At 40.3% G+C, this 15,244-nt stretch overlaps 1 protein-coding gene across 7 annotated transcripts in view; it reads left to right on the top strand.

Moving 5' to 3' along the window:
• Positions 1–795: 795 nt before the first annotated feature.
• LOC140464289 (myosin phosphatase Rho-interacting protein-like) overlaps positions 796–15,244 on the top strand; it is a 211,384-nt gene continuing 196,935 nt past the window's right edge. For 3 of the 7 annotated variants that reach the window (XM_072559181.1, XM_072559180.1, XM_072559179.1), the window contains exon 1: positions 796–1,489. In XM_072559181.1, the coding sequence (XP_072415282.1) occupies positions 1,367–1,489 (123 nt within the window). In that variant the 5' untranslated portion in view covers positions 796–1,366. The remainder of the gene's footprint in view (positions 1,490–15,244) is intronic. The other 4 variants (XM_072559183.1, XM_072559182.1, XM_072559184.1 and 1 more) reach the window with 4 other exon arrangements.

Raw genomic sequence — 15,244 nt, 5'->3', positions numbered from 1 at the left:
GGGAAACAGTGTAGCTTAAATGAATCAGACCTTCCAGATTCTTCACATTTAAGAGGCTTTTTTGGAGGCTTCCAAAAGTAGGGAAACTTTGTATCAGGATATGTTGAAGTTCCCAGGCAATTTCCTTGGAGTCAACTGCACCTGGACGTCCACATCATTTCAATATGCCATTTCAGTCTCCTTGCAATGATGATCTGACCATGGGAATATTTAGCTCACTAAGCATTTTATTCTTCCTGGCACAACAGTGAGGTTTATTCTTTTTCTCCACACTGTTAGAAAAACTAGAAATATAGCTTTCGAAGCCTTGTAGGGAGGCAAACCAGAAGACGTGTCAGAATATAATATTCTCCGGAACAGAAAGTTTAATTTGTGGCCTTGATTTAAGTCAAAACTCAACTGCATGATATATCTATTGGTAAAAGGCAAGGGGCTGGTCGATGTTCAGGAAGCATGTTTAAAAAGTGATCAGTGTTTAGAATTACTGCCTGGGTGGCATAGTATGGATGCAAAATCTGGAACTGTTCAAGAGACATTCGGATTGGAGTCAAATACTTTTTTAAACAGAGGGTGACCACCTTTATTTTTGCAACTCCCCACAAAAAAGTTCACAGGTAAACTTGAGATATCTTAATGCTGAAGGTAAAGTGGAAAGTGTGGTAAGAAGGGGGAGCTGTCCAGTTCCCCCTCGTGTGGGGGGGGGGGGGGTGTAATTGGAGAGATACAACTGTTGATTTTTGATCGTGACTCTTAATGGATTCAGGTCACGGTCTGAAGGTCAGTGAGTGCAGAGCTGGCCTGGACACAGCAGCTTGTCCTGCACTGCTCCAGGGGAAAGGTGGCTTGGGGATGACGTCTACGTGGAAACGCGCAGGCGTTGCGGAGCTGCCCCTGTGTGTGAGTGAGTGAAAGCGGAGTCTCAGAGTGAGGAGTGCAGTGGTGGCAGCTCTCAGCATAGGGGCACAGGAGCTGAGACACACTGCCTCTCTCTGTGTGTGTCTACGTGAACGAGGCCAAACACTCCACCAGGCTGCTTTTGTCAGCTTCACTCTTATGTGACACGAGTTGAATCCTCGTTAGCTCCAGGATTGTGTTTCCACGATTTTTTTCCCCCCCTCTAGGAAGTTTGTGTATGTGTGGAGGGGAGGGCGAAAGAATGGATCCAGTGCCGTTTTTGGTTCGGGACTAGGATTGCACTGTTTGTTTGGGGGCGGGTGGATTTTAATTAAGAGTGCAGACGGGGTAAGGAGGGAGAGACAGAGAGAGGGAGAGAGAGAGAGCCGGCCCCTGCAATCTCCCCCAGGTCAGCCCCAATATCGATGGGAGTTCTCAAACTCGGGGCTTGTTTGACTGTTCCTCGGGGACCATGTCTGCCAAGGAGAATACAGCTTGTAGAAAATTCCAGGCGAATATCTTCAATCACAGCAAGTGTCAGAACTGTTTCAAATCCCGGGAATCGCATCTATCCTCCGATCAGGATTTGACCCAGGTGAGTTAGAAACAAACTCTTCCCTGTCTTTTTGTAAGCGGACTGGCCACGTTTGCTTTTGTTTTTGCCTCAGTTTATATGTTTTTGACGCTGTGCGTTCAAACTATTTTACACCAACACACGCTCACAAATGTACAGAATTACTGTATAGAGGCAGATTCTGAAGTAAATGTGTCGAACTGGTTTAGGACAAATTTATTTTGGTCACAATTACTCACCCCTGTCCTGATTGTCTTTTGTGACTCTGAGTTTCTGTCTGGAGTTTATTTGATCAGGGAGATAATTTGACGTTTATATAAATAACTATTAGTCACAAACCAAACGGCGCCCGTGTTTACATTTTGTAAGACTGCAAGGCTGATTTGTGCACAGGCCATTCGCTTTAATATTTGAATAAATTGACATCCCTCGCAAGCACTCAGACAATTTAACCCTTGAAATTTCTCTCATTCGACCGACTCGAGAGATGATTTCAGATTGGGATTGCAATTTTAGTGCAGTTATGTAATCGCTGCGTTCCCTTTCATTATGATCTAGTTGAGACTACCCCTTGGTACAATGATGTTTGCAAGACCAGCGAGCCGTTTTCAATCTCTTGCTTTAAAGATGCAGGAATACAGCAATGGCTTTGGGACTACACCGGATGCAAGACTAAAGTTTTCTTTTTCCCTCCTACGAGGAAAGTTAAATGGATTGTCCCTTGAGACCGTGTAATTTGATGTCACAAGCCTCTATAATGCAGTGTTTACATAATCGCTTTATTTATTGTGGGAATTGCTTCGTGTAATCCCAGACCTCAAAGTGCGATGGGTAATCTGTATAATTAGATCTCAGTCCTGTACTTATTTTGAATGATTTATATCATTGAAATTGCACAAGGTCAGGGTCACATTTAGCTTCTGCAGAGTGAAGTAAATTGATTCTGTCTAGAGATTTATCCACAGGCAGTCTTTGAGTGTCGAGCAATAAATTAAAAATCTTGCACACCAGCAGGTGAAGACTCGTTATGCCAAGTCTGTGGAAACTAACTGAACTGTGATGATTCTTTACAAAATAAAAGGCAACAGTAATGCATTTTTTTCAGAAAAAGATCTTCATCACATGAAAAGAGAGACAGTTCTGATGAAACCTCTGTACCAGATAGTTTAATCAGAACTTCTGTTTTTATTTAGCTTCAAAGCACTTGGATTTTTTAAAAACTTGGACAGAATTATTGTTTTGCTTTGAATGTTCAAGTAAGTTAAAGACTGCAGGAATAGAAGTTTGGCTATATTCCCAACAAATCCAGTGATTACTTTCGTAATACATTTCATTTTGTATTGCCATTGCCATTCCAGTAGTTTACTACAATTCAACTTCTAGAAAATATGAGGAGATATAGGTGAGTGATAATGACACTTGACTGATGATCTAGAGGCCCAGGCTAATTCTGTGGGAACCCTGGTTTAAACTCAATTAATTAACTTGGGAATTGAACATTAGTTTTAGTAATGGTCACCATGAAACCATCATTGAGTGTCACAAAAATCCATCTGGTTCACCAGTACTCTTCAAAGAAAAATCTGTCATGGTAACTTGGCCTGTGCCTACACTGTTTGTTGTGGGGTGGGGGGTGGATTTTAATTAAGAGTGCGGACGGGGTAAGGAGGGAGAGACAGAGAGAGAGAGAGAGAGCCGGCCCCTGAAATCTCCCCTAGGTCAGCCCCAATATCGATGGGAGTTTTCAAACTCGGGGCCTGTTTGACTGTTCCTCGGGGACCATGACTGCCAAGGAGAATACAGCTTGTAGAAAATTCCAGGCGAATATCTTCAATCACAGCAAGTGTCAGAACTGTTTCAAATCCCGAGAATCGCATCTATCCTCAGACCCATAAAAATCTGGAGACTCTTCTATTTTGTTCAAGGGCATTTAGGAATAGGCAACAAATACAAATCTTTCCACCCACACTAAACATTTCATATAATAATATATTTTTAAAAATGTCATGACTGCAATTTATGCGTGAGTTAAGGATGACAGTACAAATTGGCTCCGTTGCAAAGGTTTTGTTTATTATATGACTGAAGATCTAGCCTGGAGCTAAAAGACATGGCAACGGATCATAAATGTAATAACACCACAATAACATGGGGACCAGTTTGATCAGTTGGCTAAATGGGTTGTATCTGATTCAGAATAATATTAACAGTGTTGATTTGATTCCTGTTCTGATTGAGGTAGTTTTAGTTCCTTCCTCTCCATCTTGTTGCTGAGTGTGAAAGGTGAGTGGAGAATGCTGAGGGAAGGCAATGGCCTAGTGGTCTTATTGCTAGACCTATTGAGCCAGTCAACATTCTGAAGACCTGGGTTCAAATCCAGCAATGGCAGATGGTAGAATTTGCATTTAATAAAAATCTGGAATTAAAAGAACCTAATGATAATCATGAAACCATTGTCGATTGTTGGGAAAAACCCATCTGGTTCACCAGTGTCCTTTAAGGGAATTGCCTATGGGCAATAAATTCTGGTCTAGCCAGTAATGCCCACATCCTGTGAATTAATAAAAAAATGTCGAAAACGGCTCAGTTTGAAGCATCTGCAGACAATGTGTGCAGTGGCCCTTTGAGCAGTGCATAATGTATTTAAAACCCTTTTATCTCTAAACACATTTCCTGCATCAACTCATCTCATTATAAATTCATATAAATGTGCAACTCAGATTTGCCTCTCCTAGCTCCCTAGTCTATGCTGTAACCAACTACGTAGCTTCTTCAATTGTCAGCCCCTTTGTATATTTTTTGAATGTGGGAGCATATGAGTTTAAAATGGGGGTTTAATTATGCTTGCTTGCAATGAAATTCAAGTTTCACCCTCATCTTTTATTTTTGTAGACAATGACTCAATTAAACTGCTCATGACACTGTTGCGTCTCCTACAATTATATCATAGTTTTGTAGTCACTTGTATTGACTTCAGTTTTTAAAAGTATTTTCACTATTTTGCTGGAAGTGTTGGTTCATACTGAGCTACTATTCTCCAGTGGCTGTTCTTAATAGATTGGATGATGACGTGAGGTAGAATTTGAGGCCTGCTCTATTGTTGAGGGTGAGGAGTTGGTGGTTGGGTGAATGGGGACAGGTGGTGGTTCGGGCTGTTGGGGGATCAGGGAGTCTACATGCAATTGGTTGGAAATTTATGGTTGAGTTGTGTGCAATTTAGCATTGATGTAAAGGAGAGGAAAATTTATGAGTTTTCTCATAATGCTCCCAGCTGTCTGTTAGGCCTGTTGGAATCCACTGGCTCACTGCCGTACGACAAGGAGTTCTGCTATCCTTATTTGGATTGGCCTACCTCTGGTTCCAAACCCACCGTATGGTGGTTGATTCTTAACTGATCTCTGAAATAGTTAAACAAGCCACTCAGTTCAAAGATAATTCGGGATGGGCAACAAATACTGCCCTTACCAGCAATGCTGTCATCCCACAAAAGAATTCCAAAATGGCTGATTCTACACCTTGACCTTCTAAACCAAGATTATTTTCATTACTATACCGATCTAATCTTTTATCAACAGAGCCACTGACAATGCCCTGGAAAATTCAGTTTTTAGCCGTCGCCACCACAGGAAGGATTTTCGGGATAGCTATTCCCCTCCCCCGATCCCTTGAAGGCTCATTGGGAATCAGGGTACATGGATGTTTGGTGAAGGTCTTGAGACTGCAATGAGGAATGTCTTGCAGGGCTGACCTTTGGGCTGTGGTTAGAGAGATATAATGTGGAAAAGGGTCACTTGAGGAAGGTACTCCCTCTTCCTGGCCAAGATTCGAGCAGAGTGACCTGCCACTTGAGGAGTTGTTTAGGCCCTCACATTTCTAGACTTGACGGCAAAGGGCCATAAAGTTCTGCCCCGTATCTCGACAATGATTGTTCTAACATATCCATTTAATTCTGTTGTGCCAGGAATTTTTCAATCATGTTAGACATGGTGCAAGCATTCAAATAAAGGACCTTTACTTCTGTCTTTCTAACATTTTTCTCTATACTGACCTTGTTTTATGATGCATTCATATGTATGCTGTGTCTATCTGGTCACACTTTTTATGATTTCTGGTCTTGCCGTATCTTTATAGCATGGCTTTAATTTTCTCAGCCGGTTTCTCATATGGCTTTTTAAAGGTCCATTTCAACAATGCCATATCAACTACAGTCTTTTGCTCCAGCCTTTTCCTCTTCATTTATCTTCTGTTCTTCTATCACATAAATTATATCTGGTCATAGAGTCATAGAGATGTACAGCATGGAAACAGACCCTTCGGTCCAACCTGTCCATGCCGACCAGATGTCTCTCCAAACCCTTCCTATTGAAATACCCATCCAAATGCCTCTTAAATGTTGCAACTGTCCCAGACTCCACCACATCCTCTGGCAGCTCATTCCATACACGTACTACCCTCTGCATGAAAAGGCTGCCCCTTAGATCTCTTTTATATCTTTCCCCTCTCACCCTAAACCTATGCCCTCTCGTTCTGGACTCCCCGACCCCAGGGAAAAGACTTTGTTTATTTATCCTATTCATGCCCCTCATAATTTTGTAAACCTCTATAAGGTCACTCCTCAGCCTCCAATGCTCCAGGGAAAACAGCCCCAGCCAGTTCAGCCTCTCCTTATAGCTCAACTCCTCCAACCCTGGCAATATCCTTGTAAATCTTTTCTGAACCCTTTCAAGTTTCACAACATCTTTCTGATAGGAAGGAGACCAGAATCATTTACAAATTTCACAAATCCTTACTGAATCTCTAATTGATGTTATATCAGTATGAAAATGGATATGTGTAGATTGGTGCTCAATCTGACAAGAGAGGATTGGAACCATGCCTATAAAATTTATGTACCAATTTAGATTATTCAACTTCTGTCTCATTAACCATTATTTTATAGCCCTGTTAAAGAATATAGATTTGGTCCTTAGTGTTTAGTATTGCATGGCAGTGATTGTGTGCATTGAGGAAACTGAGTTCGGTATGTAATCATAGTATCATATAATCATAGAAGGTTTTTGGCACAGAAAGAGCCCACTTAGCCCATCATGTCTGCATCAGCTGACAAATGAACCAGCCATTCAGATCCTCCTGTAGTCTACAGCTATACTTCTTATGCCGAACCACACAGCCACTTTTTGCATAATCTACAAACGTTTTGATCATGTCCCCTACATTTGCACCTAAATAACGCAAAAACCAGAGGATCTAGTTCTGAGCCCTGAGGAACTGCACTGGAAACAGCCTTTCATTTGCAAAGCAACCAGCCAACCTTTTTTGTTTGCTGTGACTGAGATAGCTTTGTAATTAGCTTGCTATCATCACCTAGATCCTGTGGGTCTTTTTTTTTTAGAAACAATCTTTCACATGTGGCATCTTGTCAAAAATTGTACTAACATTTAAGTAGATCACATCAACTGCATTACACTCATTGATCCTCCTTGCGACTTCCTCAGAAGCTCAATCAAGGTACTCCGACCCAATCTTACATTTTACAAATCCATGCTGTCTATTCATGGTTAATCTGCACTTTTCTTAGTGACGGTTATCCTGTCTCTCAGATTTACTTGTAATAATTTGCTCACAACCAAGGTTACACTGACTGGCCTGTAATTATTTGGTCTAAGCCTTGCTTTTTTTAAAATAAAAGTGTGACATTAACAGTTTTCCAGTCCTTCAGTACTGCATTTGTATTGAGTGAGTATTGGAAAATAATGATTTGACTTGCTGCTATTTTCTGCCAGGCTTATTTCAATGGCTAGATTGCATTACTTCTGACTGTGATGATTTTTTTCTACTTTTAATGATTCTGATCCCACTAATACGTTTATCGAGTAAATACTCTGCACTGCTCCACACCAACATCTTCTGCCTCTACACTTAGTCTACCAATGCAGGCTTATCTGATTACTTAGTTATCATTGTACCCTTATTATATTAATAAAACCCATGTTAGGGTTCACCTTGATTTTCCTTGCCAGTATTTTTTCATGCTCTCTTTTTGCTTTCCTAATTTTATTTGGTTTTATCACTCTATTTTCTATGCTCTTCTGCAGTATTGAGTTGTTGGTATCAGCTTTCCATTTCTGCTTTATCTTACTCTGTAAACGTCTTGACATCCAAAGGACTCTAATTTTGGCCACACAACCTTTTCTTCTTTGTAGAAACGTATTTACTGTGAACCCTTTGAATCTGTGCCTTGAGTGCTTCCCACTGTTGAGATACCAGTTTACCCTCAATAGCAGTTTTGCATCTACTTTTGCTAAATCAATCCACAGCTTCAGAAAATTGGCTTTTCCTCCATTTAGAACTCGTAACTCCTGTTCTATCGTTGTCTGTTTTCAGATTTATATTAAAATTAACTGAATAATGAACACCACTGCTAATCCTTCCATTTGAATGCACCTCAATAATTTTGTTGCCTCCATTCCTTTTCCTCTAAAACTATAATATTATTGCCATATTTTTGCACTTTAGAAATATCCCAAGAATCCGAAGCCCTCCCTTTTGCATGAACTTTCCATTAATTTGATTATCTCCTATCCTTGAGCTCATTTGTGCACGGCAGTGAGAGTAATCTGGGGATGGTTATTTTTGAGGACCCTTTCTTTCATTTTCTACCTAGCTCCACAAATTCTGATTGCAAGACCACATCCGGCTTTTTCCCTATGTTGTTGGTCTGGTTTGGACCATTTAGTCTTCTCTTTCTGGATGCTGTGCAGATGCTCAGTGATATCCTTGACCCTGGCACCAACTGTTATGTTTGGAATTATGTTTGTGGCCATTGAATGATACTATCTGCTCCCCTATCGAATCACCAATTGCTATGGCTCCTCCAATCTTTCTGTTTCATGGACTTGGCTCCAAATAAACCATGACCTGTGACTATCCGGAACGGGAAAGCAGGATGCACATGAGGGGCTTCTGTACTACTTGCCAGGTCTCTCTTGATTGTCTCGTGATCACCATTTCCCTCTCTGTCTGCATTCTGTTAAACTATGGATTGGCCACATTTACAATCATGCATCCATGTGGCTCTCAGCCTCACTGGTTCACTGCAGTGATGCCAGCTGTTGCTCAGACTGCTGCAACTGGTGACACTTACTGCACAAAAGATTGTTAAGGGAACAAGAAGCACCCTGGAGTCCCACATTGTGTGGGACATACATTTTCAAGGATGGGTGGAGCTGGAAAAAGCACAGCAGGTCAAGCAACATCAGAGGGGAAGGGGAGTTGATGTTTCATATCGGTACCTTTCATCATGACAGGGTGATGGGAAGGGGGCTGCAAAATAAATAGAGGGAAAGGGGTGGGGCTGGGGGAAAGATTGGTAGGATGCAATAGATAGATACAGGTGGGAGGTGGCTGTGATTGGTCACTGGGAAAGGTGAGGTGGATAGGTGGGAAGGTAGATGGACAGGTAGGATCAGACTAGGAAGGCTGCGTGGAGAGGGAGGGCTGGGCCTGAGATGAGGTGAGGTGTGGGGAGATTTGAATGCTGGTGAAATCTGTGTTAAGGCCATATGCTTGTAAACTCCCAAGGTGGAAGATGAGATATTCTTTCTCCAACTTGTGTGTGGCCTTATGTTGAGGGTGGAGGAGGACATTTTGTTGGGGAAGTGGGAGGGGCAGTTGAAATGGATGGCAACCAGAAGGTGGGGTTGATTGGAGCTGCGCTTTTTGTAGCTCTACTCTTTATCCACTCTGATTCTCCAGCATCTTCAGTTCTCACTATCTCCAGATTCTGGAGATAGAACAGCTCTGCATTTGCTTATTTGTTAGATAAACTTGCTACTGCTTAAAAATTCTGACCAATACCATTAACCTTTTTCTAGTACTGATGCACTCTATAAAATGCATTTATTTAGTTAGGGAATTAAGTAATAATTTACACAGCTAAAGTAAAATACAGTAAGCCTTTGTTTAATATTATTTTCTGCCAAGCTAATGGGGTCTATATTCTTGTTGAGTATTACAAGATTCATTTTAACCTCATTTCCTATGTGACCTGATTGGCACTTTCCCCCCCTTCCTGATAGCTAGGTTGTGCAATTTCCTTCTGCCAGACTTCAAATTGTGACTTTTTTCCTCTTCAGCCTTTAAGTAGCAGGATGTCCCCACTCACTATCTTCGTAGTTGCAACCTCCCACCCCACCCCTGGTTCACACATGTGCTGCTGCTGCCAACCTCTCCTCCCACCCCCCCCCCCCCACTTCTGTTAGAGATCTAGGTTCAATCCAAAGGATTTTAGAATCCACTTTTTGAAAAAAAACACTTCAATCTGCTCCTGCCTCGCTGCTGTTCTCCCAGGCCTTGTTCACAGTGAGGGTTCAGGAGATGGAGGCAGTGAGTAGATGTATTTATGGATTGTACAAACCTCAGTTTTTCCGAACCATTGTGACTCGGACTTCCACATCATCGGAACTAAAGCTTCAGATTGAATCTGTATCATGAATGTCAATTCAAATCCAGGAGAATGAAGGGACCAGGGGTGGGAGGGAGTGAGAAGACACAACCAAGAGAGCTGAACAGGTATTGTTAAACATATTTTAGAAGTTGGTGCATTTGCTAATGTAAGAATTTAACAATATAAAACATTCCAACTTGGAGAGGGAAGGTATAACGTTTTAATTTTTTTTCTGATAAGAATGGTTTGAAAGAGCTTAACTACAGTTTTAACATCGTTCCCATTGGTATTGAAATATTGGTACCTATGTTAGTTATTTCACTTCCAGCCCTGAATTTTAGCAATGCACCTACAACTTTAAGTGAACTGCTGATAAGTGTAGTAAATACAGCACCTCTTTCTCTCTATGCATCAAATTCACAACTTAGTCAAATGCCCTGCTCCATACTGTCTCTGTTTCATTCAGGCATAGACTCCTGACTGTGTCTCTTAATCAATCCTAGATGAAATTGGATGATTGTGTAACCAATGTAACACCATTTCACTTGAATGCAGAAAGCATATGAAAGAGCCTGTTTAGGTCATGACGCAAATTATAAATACAAGTGAAAGTAGAATTCTGTCACTTGATGCGGTCACCTGTCAGGAGACAAGAAACTATTCCAATGCTGGGACATATACGCGGCTAACATTAATGGAATACTTCCCTTTTGTTGTGTAGTATTTCTGATGTGACGATAAGTAGAAACTCTGTCTGCTCAGGTAAAAGGTAATGTTGATGTGCTGGTGTTGGACTTGGGTGGACAAAGTCAGAAGTCACATGACACCAGGTTACAGTGCAACAGGTTTATTTGAAATCACAAGCTTTTGGAGCACTGTTCCTTCATCCGGTGAAGGTTTGTGATTTTAAATAAACTTGTTGGACTCTAACCTGGTGTTGTGTGACCTCTGACTTTGTCCAGCTAAAAAGGTTGCAGGGAACTATCTGAAGAAAAGTTTGGCCAGTCTGTATCCCTAAACAAAATTACTAACTGGTCATTAATGTGCAGAATGGCTGCTGATTTTCAAAAATTGTTACTCTTCCAAGTAATTAATTGATTGGAGCATCCTGGAGTTATTTAAGACGGACTATGACTATAAGTTTTCATTCCTCTGATATCCTGCATCCTTGCCCGAAGAAGTGGGACAGCAAACTACCTGTAACAGAAACTCCCAAGAAATTGGTTTGGGCCAAAGTAGCGACAGCCAATCAGCCAAGCACCTGCCTTTGTTCAGAGCACCCATATCCACAACATACAGAAAACTCATTGTGGAATTCCCCTTTATCAGTCACACTCCACTCTGCTTTTGTGATATTTTAATATTTTAATTTTGCTTGAAATATGCTATTCACCTTAGTTTAGTGTCATTAATCTCTTTCATATTTAAATACCATTTCTATTAACTGGACATTTAATTTATGGACCAGTATCTAGTCCTGTAATAGTGTCACCAGGTACCATAATAATGAAATCGGATCAAACATACAATACTTCAATCTACTGAAGTGTATATTGAATCCTAGTTTAACAAGGCTGATTTACAACCAATAAGTTAACAAGCTGATTAATGTTTACCTGACATAATTTTTTCATAAATTACTTATAGCATAAAAGAATAAAGCACATGACACTTATTGGGAATTGTTTGCTTCATTGAAGGAGATGGCTAAGCCCCTTTAGATTTGGCTTGCTTGCCAGATCACAATCCTTCTTGATTGTGCTTTTTCCTGCCTTAACTGAACAGGAAGCTAGTGGCTTGATCTTTCACTATCTCACAATTCTCAGTATCTAGGAATTGGAAATCTGAGCCTGCCAATAAAACCAGCTATTGCAACCAAAATGAAAGTTTCTTGGCAACTAATTCATGTTGAGCACAAATGAATAGGACTATTGCAGCATGCTCTGTTGTGAATGTTTACAAGGATACTTTTAATAAATCACTAATTTTGCAAGCGTTCTCAATGAATGCTATATCTAAATTCAAATCTGTTCCCTCAGTACATGACTGTTCTGTTGATTTAGTTCACTAAGTTTAACTCAATGTCATATCTTGTTACAGATTACACAAAAATCCTTGTGTCCAAGTTGCGGAAAATCTTGGAGTGGGTTCTTTGTTGATCATTTCCTTCACCCGGCATTGGAATGTTTGTTTTAAAAAAAATGGAAGATGCTAATTCCAGAGTGTATTTAATGTCTTGTTTATTGGAATTTTCTGTATCTTGCAGCAGATTGAGCATTTTTGTCTTTCAAGCTATTTGTTCAGTTCCTGAATTAAGCAATTATGTCACATGACAGGTTGGAAACACTCTGGTTCTTTTGAGAGCAGCGCCCAACTCATTCAACTTAGAATGGCTCAGAACCTGAATGTGTTTGCATGGGTTCATAAGGGACTTGTATAGCCAATTAATAATTTTCAATAGACCTCTTGGTCCAAGTGGTAGTGTGATTGGTCTGGTATCCTCCCCTCTCATTTTAAAAAAAAAGCACTGTTTAGCTGCTGATCTACTGCAGTTGCAAAAATTACAATCTTTGGCATCCCTTCACAGGATCTTGAACAGGTTGCTCAAGAAATCTAGCAATGAGAAACAAAGAACCATCCTGAGGTGGTGATTCATGATTAACTGCTTCATATCAGATGAAAATTTGAATTGTATCTTTGCTGAAGACAAAGCTAATAGTTTTCTAGCTGTTGCTTAAACAGCAAAGTCTGTAATGTTTCAGTGTGGTCTTACCTGAGGTTTCTTGAGCCTAGCTCATCAAGTCGTTAAGATCAGCAAATAGTCTGTTAATTTGACTCAGCACTAACGTGTGCATTGTAAAAAAAAGTAAATAGTTGTTTGCAAAGTCCAAAGTTGTGAGAGATAGCTGGAGAAAAGTGCATTTGTTATAATGTTCCAAAGTGTAGTTAGATCTGCTGCTTTAATGAACATGGTCACTAAAAGTAAAAAAAGTACACAGTGTTACTTGATAGATGAAAGTAAGCCAGGATTTAATGGTCAGCATTTTCTGTTACACATTCTTACTTTGATATTGTGCATATGACAATACATTCTCACAATTAGAGGACATAAGATTTGATTAACCTGTGTAGAATATCCCTTGTAAGTCTCATAAATTAAACAGTTTGTTTATAATCACAGGCAGACTTATTCTCTTGCGTACAAGAACAGTAAAAAGTAGAAGCAGGATTGGGCTCTTTGGCCATTCAAGTTAGCTCTACCATTCAGTAAGGTTCAAGCTGATCTTCTACCATAACTCCATATTCCTGTGTTATCCTTCATCTCTTGATTCCCTTATTCAGAGAATTGATCAACTACCCAAAGACTAAGAATCCACAGTTTTGTGTGGTAAACATTTCCAAAGGTTCACAGTCCTATCACTGAAGAAATGTATCTCAGTCTTTGTCTGAAATGATCTTTATTCTGAAGCTGTAAACCCAAATTCTAGACTGACCAGCTAGGGGAAACACACTCCCAGAATATACTCTATTAAGCCTTTTACATGCTTCAAGAACACCCTTAGTTACATAATATCTGTCACATGATAAAACTTGAGATGCTTCGCAGTAGCATTATAAACAAATTAAATAAGTAACATTTAAGGACAGATTAGGACAGATGGTCTTAGAGGAGGAGCACTTGGAGAGATGTAGGTTGTAGGCAGCTGAGGGTATAGCCACTAGTAGTGGAGTAGCTGAAACTGTATATGTGTAAGAGGCCAGAATAAGGTGAGCGCAGATAGTCTGGAGGTTTGTGGGATTGTAGAACCATACAAAGTTACACGGGGATGAGGCAGTTAAAGGATTCAAGAGTTGATAGACTTTATCTTTTATTTTTCTGTATTTTTATTGTGGATTTAAATGAGAAAAGAACTGTTGTAAAAAACAAGGATTACTGAAGGATTTTGCACACTTTTGAAAACAAATCACTGACACTGATTGTAGGGACTGTTTACACAGCTGCTGGATCAGATAGTCGTGGTAGGAAGTGGAGTGGATGAGCCGGAGCTGTGGGGACGAACAAATGGCAATTCAGCAGCAACAAGTTGCTGATTGACTGGTAACTAGTCCATGGACCACTGATCCATTGATGTCCGATATTTTCTATCTGCCTGTCAGCTATGTGATTGGTTCTAAGGTAACTGAATAGTTTGGAGCTATGAACAAGATTGTAAGAAGCTATCAGACCTCCACTAGCTCAGGAGCTCTCTCTGTTCTCTGCAAGCCTGAAAAAATGTATATTTTCCCCTCAGCAGTTATTGTAAGCTGTGATTTATAGAATAGTTACAACTATATTCAATGCAGTATGCTTTCACCATAGTATTGAACTAAAATGAATCAGATTAGGACATCTGGAATTCCAGATCATTTCAATGTAAGAAATTCAGATGTTGCAGAACAGAGTAAGGAGATGGTGATAAAGGAGGTAGTAATGACATTAAGGATTACAAAGACAATGCAATTAGAAGTAAACTACTGGAAAGTGTATAGACCAAACACAGAAAAAACATAGGGAGATATATGGTATGAGATTCACATGAATGTAATTTATGATTGACATCAGTACGATACATACTAAATGAGTATCCTGCACCTGTTTCTAAACAAGGAAGAAAAGACTGCCCAAATTAGGGTGAGAGAGGAGGTATTAAATTAATTAGAAGTTGATAAAGAGTTGGCATTGGAGGCAATGACACTTGGTTGTGAATGCTACACTTTTGGCATGACAAAATGTTATCTTTTGTCTTTTGAGATGCTTGCCACCACACTGTTGTGTTCATGATCTCCTCTTCATGTTAACTCGATATCCCCCTGTCATAGACTTTTTGTTGGATTTCTCTTCACATTCTATGGTCATGCATCAGTAAGGAGAGATAATAGTGGGGAACAAGGAAATGGCTAAGGAATTGAATAATTACTTCACGTCAGTTTTCACAGTGGAAGACACAAGTAATATCCCAATAATTCAAGAGACTGAGGGGACAGAGCTGAGTATGGTGGCCATCACCAAGGGTAAGGTGCGAGAAAAACTGAATAGCCTGAAGTTGGATAAATCACCTGGACCAGATGGATTAAACCCTAGAGTTGTGAGGGAGATAACTGAAAAGATAGTGGAGGCGTTAGTGGTGACCCTACAGGACTTGCTAGAATCAGGGAGGGTTCCAGAGGACTGGAAAATCACTAACATGACACCCTTGTTTCCAAAGGGTAAAAGGCAAAAGGCAGAAAATTACACACTGATGAGCCGAACCTCATTCGTGGTTAAGATTCTTGAATCTTGTGAACGGTGA

Source organism: Chiloscyllium punctatum, chromosome 40 (genome assembly GCF_047496795.1).
Source record: "Chiloscyllium punctatum isolate Juve2018m chromosome 40, sChiPun1.3, whole genome shotgun sequence".
NCBI classification, from domain to species: Eukaryota; Metazoa; Chordata; class Chondrichthyes; order Orectolobiformes; family Hemiscylliidae; genus Chiloscyllium; species Chiloscyllium punctatum.
The sequence above is the reverse complement of the archived record's forward strand: the minus strand, read 5'-3'. Positions and strand labels throughout refer to the sequence as shown.